General features: G+C 43.7%; 1 protein-coding gene across 1 annotated transcript in view; it reads left to right on the top strand.

The window, feature by feature from the left end:
- The window catches only part of LOC130200232 (proton myo-inositol cotransporter-like), a 76,622-nt gene extending 48,702 nt beyond the window's left edge, over positions 1–27,920 (top strand). Inside the window, exons 5-10 of the mRNA XM_056424286.1 lie at positions 18,127–18,290; positions 18,514–18,634; positions 24,335–24,460; positions 24,584–24,702; positions 24,877–25,029; positions 25,856–27,920. Coding sequence (XP_056280261.1) covers positions 18,127–18,290; positions 18,514–18,634; positions 24,335–24,460; positions 24,584–24,702; positions 24,877–25,029; positions 25,856–26,082 — 910 coding nt within the window. The 3' untranslated portion in view covers positions 26,083–27,920. The remainder of the gene's footprint in view (positions 1–18,126; positions 18,291–18,513; positions 18,635–24,334; positions 24,461–24,583; positions 24,703–24,876; positions 25,030–25,855) is intronic.
- Positions 27,921–27,926: the final 6 nt, after the last annotated feature.

Here is a 27,926-nt window from a genome sequence, read left to right as displayed (position 1 = left end):
AGGAGACCGAACTGGCATCGAAAACACAACGAAGAAGTTCTGAAACAGAGACATTCCTCAAGAATAATGGAACAGGTTAATACAGATATGATTGATTTGAACCAGAGAGTTTGCCAACTTAAAGAGAGTGGATACTTTTCTTTACAGTAGTGGGTCTACTCTGTCGTCAATGTAACATGATCTTCTTTTCTGACTCTATTCTGCTCTGAACTCTTTCTTCTTCATGGAGAGGTGAATTCTTTCATTTGTAAACCCTGAAACCATGGGTCATTAGGGCCAGCAAAGGCCTCTCTGCTGGCTCAAACATCATCAGAATATATATTTTTTTTTCAAATATATTTTCCCATATGTATTCAATTATTTCAGAGGTGAGTTACTCTTCACTCTATAGCTGCCTCTTGGTCGTCGCGCCTGTTGCCAACAGATTTGAGGGCTGGTCTATGTTAGATCTTTTAGCCAATCATATCCAGCTAATGTGGTGTTGCCAGGAGGCTAAAATCCGCCCTTAGCCTTCAGAATCAACATTGCGGGCGCCAGCTTCAAGTGAATGGGAATGATAATGTTGTGTCAACCAATCAGTTTTAGAGTTGGTCTGCAGGCCCTCTAGAAGGCCCCGAACCGCACAGGAGCAGCGAGCAGGCTGTATGTACGCCTTTTGATTGATTAATATTGAGAGGCAGTCTATGGGCAGCAGTAGATGCAAACCTCAGAACAAGGAAACTGAATTCTGATAAAGGAATTAATTATGACTACAAAAGCTTTTTTTTCAACCCACAATGAGGAAAGAAAGAAAGCTATGATTTTGGTGTTCAAATAATCAGTCTTTTGTGAGTAGGCATAATGCATTCTATTTTTATTAATCAGTATGTATGCTATATCAGTCAAAATGGCAAAATAGCCTATGTTGCAAATTATTTGTTTTCTTTCTTTTTATTTTCAGTGAATAGTTATGTCTCTACCACTGCCGGTGAAACTGTTTTGGTGCGGACAATGCCCGTTTTAGTGAACAAACGAAAGTGCAAGTGACTTTTTTTCCTCTTTTCTCTGTTGTCCTGATGCGCATCTGGCAGCGCCACGAGACGTGAAAGTCGAGAGAAATGACATGTTGTTGTGTAGATAATGATCAACATCAGACTTGCTGTTTAGTTTAATAAATGAACAAAGACGTCTCTCCAGGCGCCTCCAGGGTTCTTAAGTCTCTGTTACGTCCGTCATCCAGGGAGTGTTCGTTTCACACGTTACTGTCGTCTCTGCATTTGTGTGTTGTCTACTTCCTCCTGTTTGAAGACGGGTACTCGAAATAGTACTCACAAGAAGGCCTGATTAAAAAAACAAGCTTCCAGACAAAGGTCATCCCATCCCGTTGGTACTGCTCGGACCACAATGCAAACAGCCGAGACCGGCCACGTTCTTCCGAGGGAGCTTTCGTAATCAACACCGACTTCAACCAGCAGACAGGCGATGTGAGAGTTGACCCGGGACTCTTAATAGGGGGGGCGCAGCTGTGGAGGTGGGCAGCAGGGCGCAGCGAATAAAAGGGAGGACAGGTGTGCATGACAGGGGACCTTTACACTGCACACTTCTGTTAAGCATCTTCAGAGTCGGTTTTCTTTGATCCATGTACTGTATGCTTTCGTCATTATGGACAGCGTTCTCTGGGTTGTCGCTGTAACCTTGTGTGCGTCTTCCGTCTTTTTCCCACCTGCCTGTGTCCCTGCTTGAAGCTTATGACTTATGGCTTTATGACTTCTTTGGAAAAACGAACAAAAAAATGTTGATTACAAGCAAAAAACTGGCGGAGGAATTAGAATATATGTATATATATATATATATATATATATTTTTTTTCTTTATTCTTTTTCTTTATTTTATATTAATTGTTTTATTTGATAATAATAATTTAGGATAGGAATATATAAGCATTTTTGCTTCTATACCTATACCTTTAAAGTCTTTCTGTTTTGTATATTATATAGAATAATATTATATTGTATTAAGATTTACTGAAGAAAACACACAAAAACTAGAACGGGCACTCGGTAGAGCGCATACCTTCGCATACCACAAGATTGGGCATTGAAGTATGAACATTTTGGCATTAGTTGCATGCCAATTGTATAAAAATTGAATATTTTGACCTATCCATGACCTTGACCTTGACCTTTGACCCGATTGATCCCAAAATCTAATCAAATGGTCCCTGGATAATAACCAATCATCCCACCATACTCATGTGATCCAAGAAGATGTTGACCTTTTCATGACCTTGACCTGACCTTGACCTGATCGATCCCTAAAAATCTAATCAAATGGTCCCCGGATACAACCAACCATCCCCACCAAATTTAAAAGCGGGATTCGCTTTGGTTTACTTGACCATGTGAATAACACGACGCACGCGACAAATACACGGCGATTGCAACATATTACTCGATTTTCAATGCGAAGGTAATAAATAAATAAATACACGGCGATCAAAACATAACCTTCCGTATTTTCAATGCGAAGGTAACAACAGCTGCCCTGGTAGCCGGTGAGGAGGCCGGGCTCTCCCTGCACCTGGCTGCTCCTCCAGATTAAACTACTAGTCCGGCAACAACAAAAGAAACAACACAAATGTGTCATTTCGAAACTAGCACGTAGGTATTGTCGCTCTGCTCCAGCGGCCCGTTGTATCCCGTTGGGAATTTGACGGGAGCGGACGGACGTGCTCACACAACGGGTGCATATTCACACAAACTGCAAACTCAATCTATAACATTGGGACCAACGAACAAACTTCTTGGAAGAGAAGCGCTGGCGCGCAAGTTGTCATGTTGTTAAAAAAAAAAAAAAAGAGCCTGACGAGATTGCGCAAGATCTGGCCCAAAGCTGAACCTATTTAATGATGCTGATTGGCTATGTGGAGGAAGTGGAGGAAGTAAAGGAAAAGCATATATTTTGCGCAGACATCCTATTTTACAAATATTACTGGGGACATTCCATATCTCCAAAACACAAATATTGACAATTTGTGTAATTTATAAATTTTATTAATATTATAATTGTTGTATACTTCAAGGTGGGTGGGGCCAGGCCCCGTGGCCCTCTATTGGTCCAGCAGCCACAGCTGCCTTCTCAGACCGGACTCAGTCTGTCGAGTGCACCTGCAGATACCTGAGAGGACTCTCGACATGTCACCGTGATCTCACAGTAATTTGTTCAATCTAATATTATTTCAAACCACGGGTACAATGTTCCGACATGAGGCTCTGTGTTTGTTCCAGTGAACATCAAAACTAATGTCATGTTATCGGAGGCAAAGTCAATGGCACAAGACAAATACTGATTTGATTGTGCCATGAGTTACGCATCCGGCGTTGATCAATTTAAAAGATCATTTTGCAAATCAAGAACGTCTCAGTTTGTCATCGATTCGTCGTTTTGCACAACGTACGGCAGCAACATGGTGAGTTATGGCATCATTTACACGACTTATGGTTGTGTCGTCTTTATATTTATACGCTGTATGTACGTTTAGAGTCTCAAACCTAAAAGATTTTTTTACTAAATAAGACTTTCTTCCCCTGGTGGTCCACTGGTAGGCGAGACTCTATATACGTGTGTCATGGCCCCTTTATTGTAATTTAAGCAAAATGTAAACTGTAATAATCTTACCAGTCATGAGTCATAAGGCTGTATCTGTTGTTCTTCATCCCTGTGCGTAGTTCACACATGTTTTTAATTGGGTGTCTGAGGTGAACGTTAACACAGAGAGGTGAAGGAGAGGCTGAAAGTGGAGCGATGGAGCCACTCCACTTTCTGTCGGAGAGGTGTGTGACTCACCGTGGTCGTCATTTACATGGTGTCCCGAGTGAGCTCCTTCCTTTCTTTTCTCTTCACGACGAACAACATGCTCGTCCAAGTTAAATATCAAGCCGATCGAGCTCAGCCATCGCCACACCACAAAAACACGCTGAAAGACGGCGGCGGGTTGGATGATCCGTCCTGTGGACCCAATTACAAGTAATTGGTGACAAATAGAGACACCTGGCCATCACCACTTCTGATGGATGTAATGTAAGATGGGCAGTTTGCATAACCACCAACACAAAAAGATCTAGATGTTGACCATGAAATGACAATGAAACGTGATTTCAGATGGATTATTCACTGAGTCACAACCAAAAGTAAGGAAAACATCCTTTTATTCCCCCCCTGCACACATCTCAAGATATTATATTCAGTACAAACTTTCACAAGACAATATTTAGTCTGTTTTAATCAAACCCGATGGGCATTTGATGAGATGGAAACCAGGAAACGAGGTTTAACACGAGTGGGAAGCCGATGCAGAAAACATGAAGAATGTCCTATAAAGTCCACAAAGATGGAGACGTTTAAAAACGTCAGTCGAGATGAATTGGAGGAGAAGGAGTCCGTGTGCACGATCAGTAACGAGTCGAGAAAACAGCAATATAATCCAACTAGTGGCGGGAAGGCCCATAGAGGGTGCTAGGGCGCCGCTCCTCTTAAAATTTTGAGATGAAAAAAAAAAAGAAGAAGAAAAAATATATATATAATATATACTGTCAAAAAACATTATATACCAAATCATTTAAATAGTAAATATACCGTGTTGACGCGCGAAATGTGTATGGGAGACCTAAGCCCCTGTCAACAACCACTTAAGGTTAAATGACATAACATTATATCGCCACTATCCTCACGGAGAGAAGCCCTCCCTATTAGCGCCGCCCAACGTAAAAGCGGCAGCGCAGCAAACATTTCACGTTGTTTCGGCAAGGACGAAGCTTCTCATTACGGATGAATGTGAATCTTGGGGCACAAAATGCGCCTGGCCAATGACATCGCTTTTTTTATTTCACGTGACTGGACTATTGCCAATCAGAGACCAGTATCTTCCTCAGCCCAGAGAGAGCCTCCACGGAGCTACAGAGCAGGCTAACCGAGTTGTTAGCTGGAGGCTCAGTGAGTAATGCGCTGTTTTAGTTTCCTGTCTGTTGTTCCAGTCCTGGGACTGAAACTCCTGACTACAACGGGTGAGAGGTCTAAAAGAGCTTCAGACAAGGTAAGAAGCACGAAACTCACAAGAAAGCTATCTAGCTTACAGCATGAAGCTAACTCACAACAGCATGAAGCTAACCTGTTTGCAGAGCAGCAGAAGGAGCACCCTAACTGGCATCGAAAACACAATCTAAGAAGTTCGAAAAACAGAGACATTCTCAAGAATAATGGAAACAGGCTGGTCACAGATATGATGACTTAACCAGAGAGTTTGGCAACTTTAAAGAGAGGAGGCTTTTCTTTTGACAGTAGTGGGTCTACTTGTCAAACAACAACATGTGATCTCTTTTTCTGACTCTATTCTGCTCTGAACCCTTTCATGTGGAGGGTGAAATTCTTTTTATTTTGTAAACCTCTGAAACCAGTGGTTGGTCATTAGGGCCAGCAAGGCCTCTCTGTTGGCCTAACATCATCAGAATATATATTTTTTCTAAATATATTTTTCCACATATATGTATTCAATTATTTCCCAGAGAGTAAGAGTTATTTAATTTCATATGCTCTCTGTTGCGCCTGCTGCCAGTCCCAGGTTGAGATTTGGAGGGCTGGTCTTATGTTAGATCTTTAGCCAATCATATTCAGCCATCGTGTGTTGCCAGGAGGCTAAAATCTGCCCTAGGCCTTCAGAATCAACATTGCGGCGCTGCAGCTTCAAGTGAATGGAATGACAATGTTGTGTCAACCAATCAGTTTAGAGTTGGCTCCTGTAGGCCTTCTAGAAGGCCCCGAACCGCACAGAGCAGCGGAAGGCATGCACGTCTTTTTGATTGATTACCAATATTGAGAGGCGGGTCTGGCGGCAGGTGATGCAAAACCTCAGAACAAGGAAACTGAATTTGATAAAGTTGAAATTAATTCATGGACTACAAAGCTTTTTTCAACCTACAATGAGTGAAAGAAAGAAGGATGGATTTTGTGTTCAAACACCAGTCTCAGAGTAGGCATACAATGCATTTTATTTTTATTAATTGTGTATATGTTTAAGTACAAAATAAAATGGCAACAGCCCATGTTGCAAAATTATTTGTTTTCTTTATTTTCAGTGAATAGTTATGTCTTTATCATCACGGTGAAAACTGCTTTTGGTGCGCATAGCGTTCCTCGTTTAGTGAACAAACGAAAGTGCAAGTGACTTTTTTTCCTCTTTTTTCTGTCCGATGCGCATTCTGCAGCGCTACGAGACGGAAAGTCGAGAAATGACATGTTGCTGTGTAGATACGATCAACATCAGACGTTGGCTTAGTTTAATAAATGAACAAAAGACGCAGGCTATAGAGGAAATGACGGGGCGGGCCAATTTTTTAATGTCATGCGATCTACCATTATTACCGCGCGATCGACCGGTAGGTCGCGATCGACGTATTGAGCAGCCCTGGTCTAGAGCCATGGCATCATAATGAGAGTAATAAGAGGTGGATTAATTCGGGTGGGACTGTGTAGGACCTCACTGAAGGCCCAGGCCCCAGGCCCACGGCCCGCCACTGTCAAGTCACTAAAATTAATGTGGAATCGGTGTGTGCTTATGCCAAGACGTTGTCGGACACCGTAATTTTCTCTGGCCCTCTCCCAAATTTGCAGACAGACGAATTGTATAGCCGAATGTCGTCTTTCAACCGCTGGCTGTCGAGGTGGTGCCCAGCGAATAATGTGGGCTACGTAGACAACTGGAAGACTTTCTGGGGAAAACCTGATCTGATGAGGAGAGACGGCATTCATCCCACGTTGGACGGAGCGCGCCTCATTTCTGCGAATATGACCAAGTTGATCACCGGACTTAATCTATGACAACCCAGGGTTCAGATCAGGAACCGGGAGCAGAGTTGTAGTTTAACACCCTTCTCTGCTCTTCCATTCGAGCAGTTACCCACCCTTGACTTTAGAGTAGAGACTGTGTCTGTCCCACGGCCACTTCAATTAAATAAATCAAAAGTAAGCAGAAGAGGAGTCGTACACAATAACCTTATACAAGTTAACACAATTATTTCAGCAGTGCAACAAAATAGGTCTATTAAATGTGGTCTCCTAAATATTCGATCTCTGTCATCTAAAGCTGTGTTACTGAATGATTTAATATCAGATAATCACATTGATTTATGTTGCCTAACTGAAACCTGGCTGAGCCATGAAGAATATGTCTGCCTGAATGAATCGACTCCTCCAAGTCATATTAATACTCACATTCCTCGAGGCACCGGTCGAGGAGGTGGAGTAGCAGCCATCTTTGAATCGAGCCTATTAATTAATCCTCAACCAAAATTACACTACACCTCATTTGAAAGCCTTGTTCTTAGTCTTTCACATCCAACCTGGAAAACACTACAGCCAATTCGATTTGTGATTCTGTACCGCCACCAGGTCCATATTCAGAGTTTATATCTGAATTCTCAGAATTTATATCAAGTTTGGTTCTTAAAACCGATAAAGTTATTATTGTTGGAGATTTTAATATCCATGTGGATGTTGATAATGATTGCCTTAGTGCTGCATTCATCTCATTGTTGGACTCGATTGGCTTCTGTCAGAGTACAGAAACCCACTCACAGCTTTGGCCACACGCTTGATCTTGTTCTTACTTATGGCGTTGACATTGAGCATTTGAACGTCTTCCCACAGAATCCTCTTCTGTCAGACCACAACCTCATAACTTTTGAATTTATACTACCGGAGTGTACTCCGTTAGTCAAAAGTTTCTACACTAGATGTCTAACTGATAGTGCTGTAGCTAAATTTAAAGAAGCGATTCCTTCTGTATTTGATTCGATACCACGTCTCAATATAACAGAGGACTCCTGGTCTAACTTTAGTCCGTCCCAGATTGATCATCTTGTTGACAGTGCCATAGGCTCTCTGAGAATGACACTGGACTCGATAGCCCTCTGAAGAAGAAGACAGTGAGGAAGAGGAGGTTTGCTCCTGGTATAACCCTCAGACCCGCAAACTGAAGCAAGCGTCACGAAAGCTTGAACGCATATGAATCTCGAAGAATCCCGCTTAGTTTGGCGAGATAGTCTTAAAACATATAAGAAGGCCCTCCGTAATGCCAGAGCAGCCTATTACTCATCAATAATAGAAAAATAAAACAACCCCAGGTTTCTCTTCAGCACTGTAGCCAGGCTGACAGAGAGTCACAGCTCTGTGGAGCCGAGCATTCCTATAAACCTTAGTGGTAATGACTTTATGAACTTCTTTAATGAAAAGATTTTAACTATTAGGGACAAGATTAATAATCTCTTGCCCATAACCAGTGCCAATCTGTCCTCAAGTGGAATGGCCTTGGAAACCGCTGTATGCCCTGGTGTATATTTGGAGGATTTTCTCCTATCAACCGTGACCAATTATTTTCAACGGTTTCTACTTGAACACGTCTACCTGTCTCTTGGACCCCATCCCGACGAGGCTGCTTAAAGACGTTTTGCCTTTAATTGGCGGCTCTCTATTAGATATTATCAATGTGTCTCTGCTAACAGGCCACGTACCACACTCCTTCAAGGTGGCTGTTATTAAACCTCTCCTGAAGAAGCCCACTCTGGATCCAGAGGTGTTGGCTAACTACAGACCGATCTCTAACCTCCTTCCTCTCCAAGATCCTTGAGAAAGTGGTCGCAAATCAGTTGTGCGACTTTCTACATCATAATAGTTTATTTGAGAAATTTCAATCAGGATTTAGAAAACACCACAGCACCGAGACGGCACTGGTGAAAATTACAAATGACCTCTTAATGGCAGCAGATAAAGGACTCCTCTCTGTCCTGGTCTTGTTAGACCTTAGTGCTGCATTCGACACCATTGACCATGACATCCTGTTACAGAGACTGGAGCAGTCGATTGGCATTTCAGGCACGGCACTAATTTGGTTTAAATCCTATTTATCAGATCGATCTCAGTTTGTATTTGTAAACGATGACGCCTCGATAACCACCAACGTTAATCACGGAGTTCCACAAGGTTCTGTGCTTGGACCAATTTTATTTACCTTATACATGCTTCCTTTGGGCAATATTATCAGGAAACACTCCATAAACTTTCATTGTTATGCAGATGACACTCAACTATATTTATCGATAAAACCAGAGGAGAGCAACCAACTCTGTAAAATTCAAGCATGTCTTAAAGACATAAAAACATGGATGACCTGCAACTTCTTGATGTTAAACTCAGACAAAACCGAAGTAATTTTAATCGGCCCTGAGCACCTCAGAGATCAATTATCTGGTGATGTGGATTCTGTAGACGGCATTGCCCTGGCATCCAACACCACTGTAAAGAATCTTGGCGTTATCTTTGATCGGGACTTGTCCTTTAACTCCCACGTAAAGCAAATCTCAAGGACTGCATTCTTTCATCTACGTAATATTTCAAAAATCAGGCACATCTTGTCTCAATAAGATGCAGAAAAATTGGTTCATGCGTTCGTTACTTCGAGACTGGATTACTGCAACTCCTTATTAGCAGGCTGCTCTAATAAGTCTCTTAGGTCCCTCCAGTTGATCCAGAATGCTGCAGCTCGTGTTCTCACTAAAACTAAGAAAAGAGATCACATCACTCCTGCACTAGCTGCTCTGCACTGGCTCCCAGTAAAATCAAGAATCACTTTTAAAATTCTTCTCTTAACCTACAAAGCCTTGATTGGTGATGCTCCATCATATCTTAAGGAGCTTGTCGTACCATATTGGCCCACTAGAGAGCTACGCTCACTAAATGCGGGACTACTTGTAGTTCCTAGAGTCTTAAAAAGTAGAATGGGAGCCAGAGCCTTTAGTTAACAAGCTCCTCTTTTATGGAACCAGCTTCCAATTTCAGTCCGGGAGGCAGACACAGTCACCTCGTGTAAGAGTAGACTTAAGACCTTCCTCTTTGACAGAGCTTATAGTTAGGGCTGAATCAGGTTTGCCCTGGTCCAGCCTTGATATGCTGCTATAGGCTTATAGCTGCCGGGGACGTTTTAGGATGCACTGAGTACCTATCTCCTCTTTTTCTCTCCTTAAGGATGAATTTTCATCTCTCAATCACACGTTACTAACTCTGCTTTCTCCCGAAGTCCTTTTGACTTTACGTCTCATGGGGTCATCGGACCCTATGAGACGGCATAGATCCTATCTGCCTGATGGATCGTCTGGGTCGTGGAATTCCTGCTCATGACTACGCCACTGTCCTGTTGAGTCTCCGCCCACTCCTCCTCCCCACCGCCATCTGCCTGATGGATCGTGGAGGTCTCCATCGTGGAATATGCCTACTATGAACTATTCATACACTCTGTCATATTCATTGAATGTATTTTAACTCTAAATCTGTCCTTCTGTACACATTACATCTATTGCATCTGTCCATCCTAGGAGAGGGATCCTCCTCTGTTGCTCTCCTGCAGGTTTCTTCCTTTTTTCCCCTGAAGGGTTATTTGGGAGTTTTTCCTGGTCCGATGTGAGGTTTTGGGGCAGGGATGTCTATGTGTACAGATTGTAAAGCACTCCGAGACAAATTTGTAATTTGTGAAATTGGGCTATACAAATAAACTGAATTGAATTGTCTGAAACCCAACCCAATGTTCCTTAAAGCGTTCTGCTCTGAACCTCATGCTAAAGTTACAGTGTGTTGATAGTTGTTATTGGACAGTGTTGAGCACGGTGTGTTCTTGAAATAAAGCTTTGTTTTTTACAATATAAAACTCAAAACCTCTTTTCTTCTCATTGCTGAGTGCTATTTAAACTGCGTCGCCCAACTGCGCCCCCCCCCTCCAAAAAAAATTTCACCAGCCGCCACTGAATCCAACCAATAGCAATTTTCCATTAAATCAATAAAGTAACGTCTGACTATAAATATATTATAGTGTGTGTGTGTGTGTGTGTGTGTGTGTGTGTGTGTGTGTGTGTGTGGGTGTGTGTGTGTGGGTGTGGGTGTGTGTGTGTGTACCTAGTCTATGTATGTGCTTCATGATGGAAAAACCTGCAGGGGCAGTCGGGTCGGCTAAGGGGCTTGTTTTTGTGTCCTGAACAGAATATCATGACAGGTACACACACACACACACACACACAGGTCAGTGGAAGCCTGTGTGATGATAGATGCGTTTGTCAATAATACATCTCTCGGGAACCGAAGACGTGTCAGCCGGTGTGTCTGGTCTGCTTGTGTTTGTGCCAGCGTGAGTCGATGTCCCTGACTGCCTCTCCGCCTGACTGCCTGCCAACGGATGAAAGGATGGATGGGTTTATGGATTACATAGATGGATAAAAATGATGGATGCATCCTGTGATGGCACTTCATTCTCATTCAGCTCTCTTACGATTGCTCCTTTGTTCACTCCTAAATGTGGAATAATGTGGCACGGCCGTGGGTCAATTAGATAGCGCCCCTCCTTATTAGCCACTGCATCATTTTTGATGGAATTAGCCACTAATCTAGCATGTGAAAGGTCACTGCGGGCTGGTGGCCGCCGCTGTGTGTTTGTTTAGATCTTTGTCAGAGCGGGTCAGCGGATTGTGTTGACAAAGCAGTGGGTGGGGTAAAGAGAGGAGAGAGGGGAGGGGGGGGGGGAGATTGGCTAGGACAGAGGAAAGAAGAAGAAGAGGGCGGCGGGAGAGATGACAGTGATGTTGATGAGGCGGAGGGAAGTGTGGAGGGGGATCGGGGCGGATGACAGGCAGAGGGAGATAGATGTATGTAGGAAGACAGAACAAGGGACAAGGAAGAGCGAGAATAAAAACCTGTGTTCTCTCACTTCTTTTGTTACACTCTGTAACGAGGCATCGTTTGGGAGAAATGTATTCCCGTCATGTTAGAGTGATAAATGACGCATGTGGCTGCAGTGGAGTAGTCGGCGAAAAGTCCAGCTCTGCAGGAGATATTCAGCAGATGTTGGTCATATATCTGTGGTCAGGATGATATATATATTGTGTATATATCTACAAAACACACCCTTGAGTTTAAACCCATCGCATCTCATTGTGCCTGTAAATTATTGGACTAACCCTAATCTGATATGGTATATATTTTGGTCATATGTCTGTGGTCATAATATATATTTGGTCATATATATTTTGGTCATATATATTTTGGTCAGGATGTATTTTGGTCATATATATTTTGGTCAGGATGACTTTTTTGTAACCTTTTGTAACTCCTCCTTCTTTACAAGCCGCATCACGCCTAACATTGTAAAACAAGTAGTTCCTGGAACCACGCCCTGTTCACATTAGCGTATGCTGATGCACATTTTGGATGTATCACATTTAAAAAAAGAGGAAAACAAATAGCAGCTGACATGAAAAGACACTTAAAACTTGACCCATTGAAGCATTCCTCAAGAGATCGATCCATTGACCTCTTGTCAGACTTGTTTTGTCCCTCCTTCTCTGTTTACTGGCTGATTACATCAGCATAGCGCCAACTTCTGACTAACCTACGCTAGCAATTTATTATTTATTATTTATGGGAACACTGCTACTGTCTGTTCATTCCACTTGTGACACGTTAATTACATTCTATAATTAAATAATAAACAAAGGCGAGAAAAAATAATCCCACCAATGCCTTGAGAAACCTGACATTATGGTGTTTTCATACTACGTATGTGTTGCATGGTAAATAAAGGTGACAAAGGTGAGGAGTGGTTCGCGGTGAGGTGTTGTGTCGTTGACACGGGCCAGTTGGCCTCACAGATGGTCCCGCAGACAAATGTCATGTTGGAAATGTCACGAAACGCCAGTTATTACATGATGGTCACTCTACTGGCAAGAACACGAGTAGCTGGCAGAGCCCTCTCGTTCGCGTGTGCATGTGTGTGCTTCATAAGCAGCTTAATCATGCCAGCCTCCTCCACCGTCTCCAATGGCGTCGCAGCGAGATCCTCCAGAACGAGAAATGTTCCAATGCCCTCGTCTAATCAAACGCACGCAGCAGCGCACCAGCCCTCCCTTCAGCACAAACATCCCATTTGCTTAATGGCAAGACGTCGTTTGTGAAGCACGCTTGTTCTCTCGATGGAGTGGCACTCCCGCCGCGTGTGCCCGCCACATTTTTAGCAGAAGGCTCGTGCATCACGGGGCGCCGCGTACAACAAGGAGAAATCACGGAGAAACCGCCCGATGGGCCGCCGAGTCGTCTGGAGTCGTTTTCTATCCTCGCCCACGCAGGTGTTTCCACTTGTGCGGCCTGATTAGACATTGTCTCCAGACTCGGGCGTGCACACGCGCTCCCACAGCCCTCGGTTGGTTCTGTTAGTTTAGTTTAGCAACTCACACCTTTTTGTCGTCGTTTTCCCGGAGAAATAATCCAATCGTTTAGCCTCGTCGCTTTCGGGGGCATCGTGCCTGCTGGCTCGCTGTCACCCTCACTGGGGGGGGGGGGGGGGGGGGGGGGCCTCGTTAGTGTCCTCGTTAGTGTCATCAGTCACACCTGTGCCTCTCCTACGAGGACGAGTCCAAATGTGTGCTGTGAAAAGAAAGAGGAACAAAGGTCTGTTGCAATCAGTGAGGATGTTAGAAACAGCTGCGTCCGTGTGCAAGGCCATTAAATAGTTTAAACGGCGACGAGACGAGACGATGCAGGCAAGTCATTAATCTACCTGACAGTTTTGAGACAGCTAAATATGTGAGATTCAAACCACACGCTGGCCTGCTGCGTACTACTTCCTCAATCAGTGTGCGCTGCATACTGACGAGACGACTATGTTGGCCATGACCGCTGAATGAGAACGGTTGTGTGTTCTTTTAAAGGCAAATGAATACCGTTCAATATTTAGATTTTGAATACGTTAGCTCCCACGTTTTCTTCCTCCTAACTGGACCTGAACGAACATGCCATTTTTCGATGATCTTCTCTCTCCCTCCTCTACGGTCTCCAAATATTCCTTCTTCCTCTCACCTTTCCATCCTTTTCTCACTCACTTCCTGCTATCTTTCCCCCCCCCCCCCCCTAGCCTCCTTCTGTTTCTCCTCTCTCACACCTCGTCACTTAGCCTCTTACTCAGTGAGTCGGTCACTCACTCGCTCATTCATTCGCACCCACTCACTCACCGCTTGCCCACTAACACACACTTACACTTCCACTTGTTTTCTCGCTCAAGCTCTCTTTCTCTCTCCTCTCTCTCTCTCTCTCTTACTGTGGAGCCGACCCTGTAAAATCTATACTATTAAGTTTCATAATGAGATCAGCGCTCTGTCAAGAGGTGGCACTCAGTTGGAGCTTCTTCCAGATGAGGGAAACCTTCCCTTTAGTTCTCCACACACACACACACAAACACACACACAGATACATAGGTTTGTCATCATCAACGTCTCCAGCAGCATCACGACCTCCTCTGCCAATCAGGTATAGCTCCTTTTTGTTTTCTCTGGAACGAAAAGAAAGGTTTTTTTATTTAATTGGTTTGCAAAAATGTTTGATTTGTAGCAACAACAAAAAATAACTGCTCCGCCACCAGTGTTGGGCCCTTTAGGACCACACGCTGTGAACTCCCAAGAGTCGGACACCTTCAAGAGGACCCTGCTGTGTGTCAGTATATGTCAACCGTGAGTCAGCGGTGTCCTCTCATCAACACCATGTGAAATGGGCTGAGAACAGCAGGGAGCGATCAAATGCGAGCGGGAGATGGAGTCGAGGGGTAAATGGCTATTATCTACTTAAATTATCAAATTGGGAAACGGCAATCAGGCCTGTGGAGGTGGACACTGGCCGAAAGAGATCGAGTGACTTCTCCAAACGGCGATATATTTGCCGAAATCTGGTTTCACTTTTAGATGTGATGGGTGTAAATGACTACCTGACAAGTTTGTGACGCGCAACTAAACACATTAAACGCACCCGTGAAATGCGTATTTTCTTCGGTTTTTACCTCTATTTTGGACTCTACTGGTCAATACAGATTCCAGTGATTCTATTGAAGTGGATTTATTATTATTCTGCTGCTTCAAGTCCTGGTGTGAACAGGCCCTACAGGGCATTTGACTCTCAGATATTTATTCCAACCAAATACGTCAGATTCTAATATTTTGGGTCTTGAGTTTAACCTCCAGTGTTGCTGCGTAATTGTCGAATTTTCTTTCATTTTCTTACTCTCATGCAGTACAGTTTATGAAATCCCTGCAGGCTCCCAGAGGTCCATGTAATTGGACCAAATCTTGTCCTGACTCACCTCTGACCCCCCCCCCCCTCCACACCCTCCCTCAGGCACCTTTTATTAAAGCCAGTTTCCATCGTGAACTCAAGTGTTACTGTTTAATAACATTACATGCTCTGCCCCTCTCTGTAGTTTTGGATTCATTTAGTTTTTATTATTGTGAAAGTCTCCTCGTGTCTTAGAAGATCAAAAATGACTAAGACTAAGAATATATATATGTTGGCGTTATCTATAAGCTCAGAGGTCTTTTTCACTCAGCTCCTGTCTGACTGCCTGCGAGGGTTTCTTGTCGCTTCGCGTGTCGTGGGTGTTGAGGTGTCACCTTCCCATTGAGGCTCGCAGCGCTGCAAAAAACAAACAAACCATAAAGATCAAGAATAGTATCAATATCATACCCCCGAAAAAATATGACATAAACTGACTGTCACGTTAATTAAAAAGTCAAATGAAAACAAAATCCAACATGAAAACACATTTTATTGTCAGTCATTAAAGTGCATTTTTTCAAGCAGGAAAATACAAACACAGCTGACTCCCAAAAATAAACAATACAGGACTGTCTCAGAAAATTAGAATATTGTGATAAAGTTCTTTATTTTCTGTAATGCAATTAAAAAAACAAAAATGTCATGCATTCTGGATTCATTACAAATCAACTGAAATATTGCAAGCCTTTTATTCTTTTAATATTGCTGATTATGGCTTACAGCTTAAGAAAACTCTAAAATCCTATCTCATAAAATTTGAATATTTCCTCAGACCAAGTTTAAAATTAAGATTTATAACAGCAAAACAAAATCAAACATTTGAAAATGTGTTTCCAGGTGTTTCGAGTTAATTAGACGATTCAAGTGATTTGTTTAATACCCTACTAGTATACTTTTTCATGATATTCTAATATTTAGAGATAGGATATTTGAGTTTTCTTAAGCTGTAAGCCATAATCAGCAATATTAAAAGAATAAAAGGCTTGCAATATTTCAGTTGATTTGTAATGAATCCAGAATGCATGACATTTTTGTTTTTTTAATTGCATTACAGAAAATAAAGAACTTTATCACAATATTCTAATTTTCTGAGACAGTCCTGTATGCCAACCTGAAGAATTTTTAACAACATGCCGAAATAAATACAGAGCATTTGTAGCACAATGCTCTGTGTGGATACACATTAACATGATGCATTCCCGCCTGGGGGAGAGTTTCCATGAGACTACTGAGCAGCTTCTTTATGCATTGATCTCTTGTACCAAAATATCTGCTGGCCTCCAACAGTTTCTCCCGGGGCAATGTGAGATGACGAGCGACGAAAACAAAGCAGAGAAATTAGCCAATAAGCTCGTAAGCAAACCTGACGCTCTCCGCAGATCTGCGAGGAATCGTCACATGCAGAAATAACACCGCGAAAAAATCTGTTTCCGTGGCCGTGTTCTGTCCGGCTGATGGCAGATTCACTCTGTTACTAGAAAAAACACTTAACACTTTTACTCGGGAGGACTCAGAGTGTAGGAGTGGGGAGGGGAGGATAGAGGATGGATAGACAGGAATTAGTCAGGCACTCCTTGAGTCTCCTTCTTGGGCTTTTATAGTGATATTTAAGATGCTTTTAACACGAGGCGTTCTTGGTTTCTTGGTCAGAAAAAATTGTTTTTGTAAGCTTTTACTCACAGTATTTTAAAAACATTGTGTGTGTGTGTGTATTTATGTGTGTGTGTGTCAGTAAGATGCTGGAGATGGACCACAGCAGGCCGCATTGCTGAGAACCAAAATAATGCATTTACTCCTGCTGCTTCTCCAAAATCCACTAATTTTATGCGTGTGTGTGTGTCTATCTGTGTGTGTGTGTGTGTGTGTTTCCGTGTGTGTGTCCGTGTGTCTGTGTGTGTGTCCGTGTGTGCGTGTCTGTGTGTCCACCATTTTCTGATCCTTGTCCAGGTCCCCACATGGGTAATAAAGCCGTCCGTCTAGGGTCAAAGTGCAGTACCAATCTGATCAAGTCTCTCCAAATTAAAAACACTTTTCTTCTTTGAGTCCTGTAGGGATGCGTCGGTGTAGCCGCCATGTTGTGATGAAGCCACCATGTTGTCGTGAAGCCGCCATGTTGTCGTGAAGCCGCCATGTTGTCGTGAAGCCACCATGTTGTGGTGAAGCCGCCATGTTGTCGTGAAGCCACCATGTTGTGGTGTAGCCGCCATGTTGTGATGAAGCCACCATGTTGTCGTGAAGCCGCCATGTTGTCGTGAAGCCACCATGTTGTGGTGAAGCCACCATGTTGTCGTGAAGCCGCCATGTTGTCGTGAAGCCGCCATGTTGTCGTGAAGCCACCATGTTGTGGTGAAGCCGCCATGTTGTCGTGAAGCCGCCATGTTGTCGTGAAGCCGCCATGTTGTCGTGAAGCCGCCATGTTGTTGTGAAGCCAACATGTTGCCGTGCCTCTTTGTTTGTTACACAATACCATAATTGAAGTTGGAAATGGATGCTATGCAGCTGTTGACCGCCGTCTGGTTCTGAGCCCTGTTGATGATGATTGGAGGTAATCTGCCTACGTGGAGCAGCATGGTGCCAGAGGATAATTATTCTGTATGAGACCAGGGGAGTGTGTGTGTGTGTGTGTGGGGGGGGGGGGGGGGGGGTGTAAGAGCCATTGAAAGTGACTGGTGAGAGACTATTTATAGCTGATCCTAACGGGTACATGAGTGGCTGGTGCTCCAGCAGAGAGGCTGTGATTGGTGGATGAGTGTTTGGCTCTCAAGATGAAAGATTCTGGATGTTGTGTGTTAATTTTTCAGAATATCGCTTTGAGACCCGTGTATTATTACCGCAGACAGATCTTTCCAAATGAAGTAGTGATGCTGACTCATCACCTTTAGTAAACATAGTAGACATGAGTTTATAATCTCACATGTCGAGTTGTAATGAACCAGAATGATCCTTTTTATTTGGCTGTAGGTACTACAGCGCCACCATCCTGCAGATGTCCGGGGTGCGGGACGACAGGCTGGCGATCTGGCTGGCCGGACTCGGCACGCTCACCAACTTCCTGTTCACCCTGCTGGGCGTTTGGCTGGTGGAGCGAGTGGGCCGCAGGAAGCTCACCTTGGGCAGCATCATAGGTCAGTCCTTTAGTCTTTCAGTCCCTTAGTCCCTTAGTCCTTTTGTCCTTCAGCCCCTTAGTCCCTTAGTCCTTTAGTCCTTCAGTCCCTTAGTCCCTTCGTCCTTTAGTCCCTTCGTCCTTTAGTCCTTCAGTCCCTTAGTCCCTTAGTCCTTTAGTCCTTCCACATCTGAGGACCCCGGCGGTCCGTCCTTGCGTGTCATGTGTTGTGATTCTCTGGACAGGGACATGTGTGAGCTTGAGTCTGCTGGCCGTCGGCTTCCTGATGACAGCCCAGCACAGTCCTCCTGTCACCTTCCACCCATCCGCCCCGTCGGTGACCAACTCCACCTGCTCCAAATACCAGTAAGTCCACATCGTAGAAGTTTGGTTTAAGTCGCATTCATTCAGCTACCGTGGACCAACCAGCTGGCTATGAAACCATGAACATCTCCCTCCGCTATAGTTACAACTTCAATAAAAATCAACTACTTGAAATTTCCCCGTCCGCTAATTGTAATCCTAATTAGCAATGAGCTGTTTAATTCCCCCCTCCTCCAGCTCCTCACTGGGGTTCGTCATGTCACATTGTGCACAGGCAGTCGAGAGGACAGCGCAGAGCGATGCCAAGACTCCCACTCACCTCACAGCGAAGTCGGCTCTTTGCAAAAGCACTCGCCGCTTTGCCATGTCAGGATATCAAATCCAGGATTCACACATGGTGGTTGGCAGTGACGTCTCTAAAAGGATGTACGTTGATACCGATGCCGCGGCGACGATGAATGCCAGCACATACGTAGATGCAGGTCGGATTTGTGCCCTTTCCCCACCAGGAAGATCATATATTATTTAAGACAACATTAACTCTGTGTTTGCTCTGACTGATTCATTAACAACAGGGTGAAACAATGGGTTGCCACAGCGGCGGTCGGTGCTTAATAATCCTCCGAACCTTCCGGGACTCAATCAGCTCCGATTCCCTTCATTGGCGCCCGGAAAGGGCAAACGCACACACTCGGGCCGAGGGCCGCGGCGTGCTCTCCGTGCGAGCCGGAGATCAGATGCCTTTTGTGTCCCAATTTACTCTCACTTCCACGAAATGAGGCTCGTGTGCTGGGCGGCGGCGGCGCTCTTTCATCATAACAACCAGTAGCGCCTAATGGACTTCCTGTCCGGCGCCCACGCCTCACGGCGCACGCAAACACTGAGCTCATTGGAAGGGATGAGTGCTTTTACCGCACTGTAGTGGCTTCATTGAGTTCACTTTACTACGAGTGCAAACCCACACGTCCCCTCGCTGACCACGGAGCCGGAGGCGCCGTGGCCTCACAGTCTTTGTGGGAGGGCCGTCTCACCCACAAAGAGTGTGTTCTTCAGGGGTATCCGGCGAGGTCGGACCACAAGGTCACGTTGCCTGGGGAATGATGCACGTGTCCTGGATCCGTTACCTCGGTAGATTTCATCATTGCCCGTCCTGCAGGTGACGGATGCAAACATGACGGCACGCTGGAAGACATGCGCGTTGATGAGCAGCGCTTCCTGTTGTCGTGTTCCGCCTGTGTTGGAGCTTTTTATTTAGTTATTTAAAAAAAAAGTAGTATTGTTTAATCATCGCTTATTTAGGTTAGATATTTTGATATATTAGAAAAAAAAATTCTGATGATAATTTTAGTTTAATTCATTGTTGTTATTTAAATATATTTAGTCTTTTGATGTTTCACTAATTGGGTAACACTGTGGGCACCTGGGATTATATGTAGGAGCAGGCAGGTACAGGACCAGCATGCACCTGGGTAGGCCAATGTTTTTCTTTACCTGCACAGGAGAGGCAGTGTTAGGGGTTCCTTTGTTCTTTTGTTTGTTTGCTTGTTTTGTTTTAGTTAAATAAATTATCTTAAACACGGAATCCTGAATAATGTCACGGGGCGATTAGTGTGAACCCAATACTCGACTCAGGAGACAGAACTGCAAATAATGATCTTTACTCAGAGTATCCTCAGGAAAAGAACAGGAAGAAATATATAGACACAATATGTACCGCACACTCTAAAAAAAAAAAGTTGAGTCAACTTAAAAAAGTGAGGCAACCAGCTGCAAAGCCTTTTTGAGTTCACTCAACTAAGGGCTAATGTGTTGTCAACTTATGATATCTTAAGTTTGTCAAACGTAACATTACTATTCAGACGTACTTATGTATTTAAGTTAACAATGCTTAAAATATTGCATTTGATAGTTACATCTACTCATGTACTTAAGTTCAGAACACTTAAAATATTAAATTGGAGAAACTTTAAATTGTGTGTTCTTGTAGATTAAAAACATACATCAACAGCACTTAACATTTTTTGGTGAGAAATGTTTTGTTGAGAGAACTTACTTTTAACTTAAAATGTTTTGTTGAGAGAACTTACTTTTAACTTAAAATGTTTTGTTACTAAATTTCACTGCCCATTATTTGAGTACACTCAACATTCTTTGCAACGTTTCCTTCATTTAAATTAATTAAAAATGTACACCGTTTTCTTTGGAAAAGTCAACAGTTAAAGAAAACAAACATATTCAAACACAAAATGTTTATTAACAATAACTAAACATTTGTTTGCATAACTATATGAATTCCAGGTGTCAACACTTGAACATAGACAGCAGAGGGTCAACATCCGTAAAAATCAAAATGGCTGCATAAAAAAAAAAAAAAATCTGTTTTGTGAATCCAAAATCAAGGCCTTGAAACAAGCTTTGGAACATGGTTGTGACACGTGTGTAGCCGTCACGAGTAGGTTCCCCCCCCCCTAAAGCACCAATAAGCAACAAGCAGCCAGAGGGATATTCAGTAATAAGGTTTATTCCGACAGCAGACTGTATCTCTGCTCTCCACGCTCCTCTCATCTCCTGTCTGTCCAGCTCCTTTATGGAGACAGACTCAGATAACCAACACAGATCGTCATCAGCTGGACTGATTACCAATCTGATTACCAATCAGTCCAGCTGATGACAATCAGACACCGTTCCCTGAACCACACCCCCGCTCCACCCACTCTGCAGTATTCCCAGTTCAACTCCTTTCACGTAAGATTCCTCCTGGTCTGTATTCTACACAAAAACAAGCATACAGAGACTATAATAAATATTCACCGCCTCTTTTAAATTTTCATTTTTTTTCTTCCCATTCTGTAACAATACAATTTAAAAGTCAAGACATTTTTATGCAGATTTTAAAAACTAAAATATACCACTTTCATACAAGAGTCACCTCCTACACATTAGTATGATAGTATTTCAATCTTCATAGTCTGTTAAATTAAATAAATAAATTGAGCAAAATACAGGGAAACATTTGCTCTCACGGTACAGGCTCCCTTTAATTCAATAAGTGACAAAAACCTGAACTGGAGCAAATCTGCCATTAAACAATGGACAATATCCTTCCAAATCTAATCCATATCTAAATATAATAAACAAACAATGGTATCAAAAACCAATGTATTTTAAACAGGGGCTAAAGAAAATATGTTTCTATTATTTTATTATTTAAAATATAAGATTAAAGTAGTATATATATGTATTTACTAGTGCTGTGAAAAATAACGCGTTAACTCAGTTAATTCAATTACAGGTTTAACTAGTTTTTTTTTTATTAACGCATTTAACGCATGCGCAGAATGAGCTTCCAATCCGTCTGTTGTTGGTCGTCGGGACGAAAAAGAAGTCACTTGCAAAATGAGCTTCCAATACACCACTTCAATCTGAACTCTGTCCGCTCTCATGCAGACGGTCTGTTCATCGGTAATGATCCTTCCGCAGGTTCACCTACGGAAACCTTGTTACGACTTTTACTTCCTGTAGATCAGGGTCTCAACTCGTCGATCGCGACCTGCCAGTCGATCGCGGCGTAGTGTCGGTAGATCGCATGACATTAAAAAGATTGGCCCGCCCCCTGACATGTTCTCTATAGCACGTCTTTCTTCTTTTATTAAACTAAACGTCTGTTGTTGATCGTATCTCCACAGCAGCATGTCATTTCTGTCTCTTCGCGTTGCGTTAACACTTATCGATCTCCGTCTCGCGCCACAGAGCTCCGTGCGCGCGCATCGGGACCGAGCAAAAAAAAAGTCACTTATCAATCTGTCCACCTGTCCATGTCCGGGCCGGTGAGGTTTCAGTTTTGCAGCGGTGTCCCCACCGTCCCTTTCATCACGGCCCAGTTCATGAAGAAAACCCACACAGTCAGTTTGCCTCAGCAGCTGCTAAAGGAAGACTAGAGGCCTTTAGATTGTATCATGGTGGAGTTAATGGTTGACAAACAAGAGAAAAATGTTCTGTTTAACCCTCCTGTTACCTTTACATTTACGAACATATTTTACCCTCGGGGTCAATTTGACCCCAGCAATTAAAACCTCCAGAAAATTATTAGAATTAATATTGCTTCCCAAGTTTAAGTGTGAGGTACTTTGTTTGTTTGTTGACTACCTAAATAGCCCTTTAAATAAATAAAAAAGTTGATATTTCTTATATGTTTGACACAGTGAAAAACAGCCTGGGGTCAAATTGACCCCAAAGAACACCGACATTAAACATTGAATGGGGTCAAATAGACCCGAAAGGTAACAGGAGGGTTAAACATTCTGTTTAGGATGAAGATGTATTAATGTTCCATATGGAAGAAAACTGCTAAATAACTGCTGAGTTGCAGCACCATTGTATAGAAGAATGTATAAATGTATATATCCGTCTTTTGTCATAAATCTCTATGTTCTCACAAAATATACCGAGAATATCGGTAATATGTGATTAATCATGATTAATCCACAAAAACCTGTGATTAACCCGATTAAAATTTTTAATCGTTTCACAGCCCTAGTATTTACATATATATATATGTATTTGTATATGTATTTGTATATATATATATGTGTGTGTGTTTACTGACATACATGCGCAGTGGCCTTAGTTACCTCAGCAGATGCCCAAACCACTACATTAAGTTTTCTCAACTTAACATTTGAAGTGGATTCCACTCTTTATTAATGAAATTGACATTTTGAGTTCGTTCAACTTTTTTCAAAGGCATTTGTTGACTCAACTTTAAAAAATGTGTTAGGACAACAAATTTGACATTGGGCTTTTTAGAGTGCACGAGGGCTGGAAAACACACACAAAATCTGGCAGAGAACAAGCGCAAGTGAGGGGCCCTAAGTAGACAGGTACTAACGAGGGATTGGGCAACAGGTGAGATGGGCATGAGGACCAGGTGAAGGGAATGAGACTGACGAGGTGGGAGTGACCAGAGGCAGGTGAGAGAACAGGTGAAGGGAGTTGGCCTAACGAGGCCATTTTTGGACAAATGGCCTCTACAGCCTGTGTTGGTAGAATTAGCGTCACGGGATTCAAACTTTACACAATCGTACAAAGCAGCTAACGTTAGCCTCAAGCGCAGATAAAAAAAACTCCAGAACCTTGCAAACACATAACTCTCCATGATATTTATATAAAAAGTACAGAAAAGACCTCCTCCGAATGTTTCACCTTCCTCCCCCTTCACTCCTCCCCTGCAGAACCAACACTCGGGTTTATTTTCACCTAGTTGACCTCAGTGTGAAATCCGAGCAAGGTGCCCTGCACACGGGGAGGCTGCCGCCGGCAAGAAATAGACCTCTGAAGCAAGACATGCACTTCCATCAGGATCACAACAACAACAAAGCTGATGCAGCTCATCATATGGCTATAAGCACAAGACACAGATATAATACAGGGAAAGAGATTTAATAACCATATCATGCGTATTGTGCTCTTAATTCTGATCTATCAGTGCCTGCATGGGGAGAACATCCTTCCATTACATTAATTTGGGTAATGAGGCGCGTCTGAACTCTTCCTCTTCCTGTCACAGCCGCTCGTCTTGTGACGTAGAGGCAGACACGTGTTTATATTTAGAGTTTGGAGTGCAATGTACTTTTTAAATATGCGTTTGTTCCAAGTGAAGGAAGGCGTGACTGGGGGAGCCGCGGGGTCATTTGATGGTGTTCGGGGAGGTTAAAGCTCGTGATTCTGCTGTTGGGCTTGCAGGCTGTGCCAGCCGTGCATGCTGGACCCCGCATGTGGCTTCTGTTACCGCGAGAACGCCTCGGCGCTGATCGCCTCCTCCTGCGTGCCGGTCGATAAGGCCTCCACCGAGCTGGCAGCATGGGGCAGGTGAGTCACCGGGCCGGTGGTGGGTGAACATTTTGGTCACGCATGGTCTGAATGTGTATTCAACGTTTTGGTTGAATATGAACTTTACGGGAAAGCCAACGAGTGTGCCTGCCTCTCTTCCAGATGTTCCAACACCAGCCTGATGAAAGATCAGACCTACTGGGCCTACAACTACTGTCCCAGCTCCTACTCCTGGCTGGTGCTGCTGGGTCTGGTCCTCTACCTGGCGGCCTTCGCTCCAGGTACACTTCATTCCAGTGTCACTACAATCAGCGTTCTGTTCACGTTGCTATGTTCAAGTTAAAATCAAATACTGAGCAGTGATACGCAGGCTGAGGGCGAACCTCCCTGTGAATACCACGAGGTCCATTAAGCCCGTTGGCCGTGTCTCCGTTCCCTCATGCTCTCTTTCTCAGGGATGGGCCCGATGCCGTGGACCATCAACTCTGAGATCTACCCGCTGTGGGCGAGGAGCACGGGCAACGCCTGCGCAGCCGGGGTCAACTGGACCTTCAACATCCTGGTGTCGCTCACCTTCCTGCACCTGGCGCAGTACTTCACCTACTATGGTCAGTGTCTGGGCCGCGCAGCTTCAGAACCAATTGGAGCTTTTTTTTTAACGTTTTTTTTGTGATGAACAAACAATGAATAAAAAGTAGATAAAAGCAGTTTTATAAATCCAATTTCAATCCGACGTAACTCTCCTGTCAGGAACACTTCCCACCAGCCACCAATGCCGTCGGTCCAACATGCACATGGTACATCCTCCCCATACGGCAACACCAGCGGCTGATTGATCACCTGTGTGTCATCATACCTCCTCGTCGGGGTGGCTCAACAGCAGGTTCCTCCTCAGACAGGAAGGAACTGACCTTTCATGGCGCTGGCAATCGATCAATCAGGGGCGGGGGGGGGAATGCAGAGGGTTAATGATCGACCCGATGTTCTGGTTTATAAGAATCGTTCGCCGAGAACGAAAAAACAGTTGAGGTTGCCATATAAACTGCATTTAGCGATTGTCTTCCTGCGATCCGTAAATGTCATTAAACCTCCGACTGTGTGTCTGTGTCTCTTTGAGGCGATGACAGTTTGACGGATTGTTACTTTAAAGTTATCGTATGCTGACCAGAGCCTGAAAATAATCATTCAAACTTGGTAAAACACGTTCATTTGTCAGCACACACAACACACACACACACTTCCTTGGAGGTGTGTGTGTGTGTGTGTGTGTGTGTGTGTGTGTGTGTGTGTGTGTGTGTGTGTGTGTGTAGCCGTCGCCACCAGTGTTTCTTTTCTCTCTCTCTTTGTCATCATGAATGGAAACCAACGCGTGTCGCTCGCTCTTGTGGGCGTCCAGCTTCAGTAACGTCGTGTTCTGTGATCTCGCCTCCCCAGGAGCTTTCTTCCTCTACTCCGGCATGGCGTTGCTGGGTTTCTTCTTCGTCTACGGCTGCCTGCCGGAGACCAAAGCGCGCCGCCTGGAGGAGATCGAGGCGCTGTTCGAAAACCAGCTCTGCTCCTGCGGCGCCTCCGACTCGGACGAGGGGCGGCAGGTGGAATACATCCGGGTCAAAGGGTCAAACTACCATCTATCGGACAACGACGCGTCTGACGTGGACTAGCGGGGGGGGGGCAGAGAGTTTGGTTAACCGTTATTAATGTAATGTTTTCATTTATCTTTTACGTGTGAGCTGAGCAGGACAGGAATCCCAGTTTCAAAGGATGAGAGCGTGTCCACGTCCACTTGAGTCCGAGCGATGGCGAGCCGACGTCAAACCTGCTTTAGTCGACCGCCGAATGTTCAGCCGTGCACTCCCAATATCTAAATTAAAACCTTTTTCCACACGTCACACGACCTGCATGTACAAAACACAAGGGAACACGCCTCTCTGGTGAAGCCCCGGCAGCGATGGTTTACTCCTCCAGAAAGAGGCTGCAGCTCGGTGCCGGTGGGATGTTCCTCATATTTTGTACATTCGTTGACTAGGATTTACGATTCACATACGATGTTGTACGGTCAGAATGTGTTTCCGGTGAACGTGGCCGTGAGCAGACGGGACTCCCAGTGGCCCCGTCGTACCCTCCCGCCTCCCGACGCGAAGCGCGTCTCGGTTCCATGTCGTTGAAGCTCGTAGCATCACAGTGCGTCGTGTCGCTCCCTCGCCTGCTGGAAGTCTTAGTTTGTGGTATATTTTTACGAGAAGCAAACACCAGAGATGTACAGTATATTGTCCAAGTTTAGAACAACAGTTGGCGCCTAAATCAAACCACTCTTCAATGTAGTAGCACTGAAAGGAATACGAGTTATCTATAGTTTATGTTTATTTATTGAGATGTTATCTTTGTAGTATTGCTTGTAATAGAATACTACGGAGAGTACCGCCTCAAAACCTACACGATGACCCCAGGTGATGAACAGACAGCGGCAGGCTGGTTTTACATATCATATATATTTTACATGCTGGTCATACGTAAGTGTTCCTTTCCATCCTCAAGTAATAATATTAGTGCCCGTGTATTGTGAAGGTCCCTAAGTGGCTGTGTTTCAGTCCAAATCCCTGAAGTGGATGTATCATGTGACGATGGTTAGGTCTACATAGATTTGTATTTATTTATTATTTAACATGTATATATTTGCATTTCACCCGTAATGTGTACTTCTTTTTTTTACTATAATTTCATGTATGTTGTCTTCCTCCATAGCCTTATGTACAAAAGCAGAGCACATCACGTGGTTCCCGTCGAGGAGTTGGCTTCAGCGTAGTTTGCCATGTTGTTTTGTAACACGCGTGTGAGGTTGCACCTCGTTAGTCAAACACACACACACACACTAGACTACTTTGTGTATTAAAACACAACCGGTAAATAACAGGCTGTTACTGTGTCCAGTGAACGGTCATTTTTGACTCGTGGGTCGTGAATTAATAAGATATCTCTTTTTAATAAACTTTTCAAATAAGAAGCTGCTCATCAAACGCCAGGCTATGATATTTTCAGTGACGCGCAAAGTTGTTGGAGAGTAGACGCCGATTCTTGTTTTGTCTTCATTTGACCTCCGATGAGCCGTCTTCAAACCACGTTAACTAGTTTTGTACTGAAAGTATTATTACAGGTCAAGAAAACACACACGGGTGAATCTCCATAACACAGATGTGTAATTATACTTGTGTATTTATCCTGATTGTTTCAGCTGTTGCCATCCAGATGTTACCACTCCATGTTAACACTGAGGCCATTCAATGTATACTTCTGGTGTGAAGGTTAACATCTTTTTGTTTTCTATGTGTGTTTCTACAGTTTGAGGAACTACAAAAAATACCAATAAAAAAAAAAAAGAGTGCTGTATAGTATATTTGATTATTGTTCAAGCTGTATATGTTTTGCTAGAGTTTATATTCTATATAAAAAAAGTGGATATCTACACTTGAATATGTATATGGAGAAATAAATAAACTTCTGAGTCTGA

The sequence above is a fragment of the Pseudoliparis swirei genome, chromosome 10 (genome assembly GCF_029220125.1).
Source record: "Pseudoliparis swirei isolate HS2019 ecotype Mariana Trench chromosome 10, NWPU_hadal_v1, whole genome shotgun sequence".
NCBI lineage: Eukaryota > Metazoa > Chordata > Actinopteri > Perciformes > Liparidae > Pseudoliparis > Pseudoliparis swirei.
This window is presented reverse-complemented; position numbering and strand designations above follow the sequence as displayed.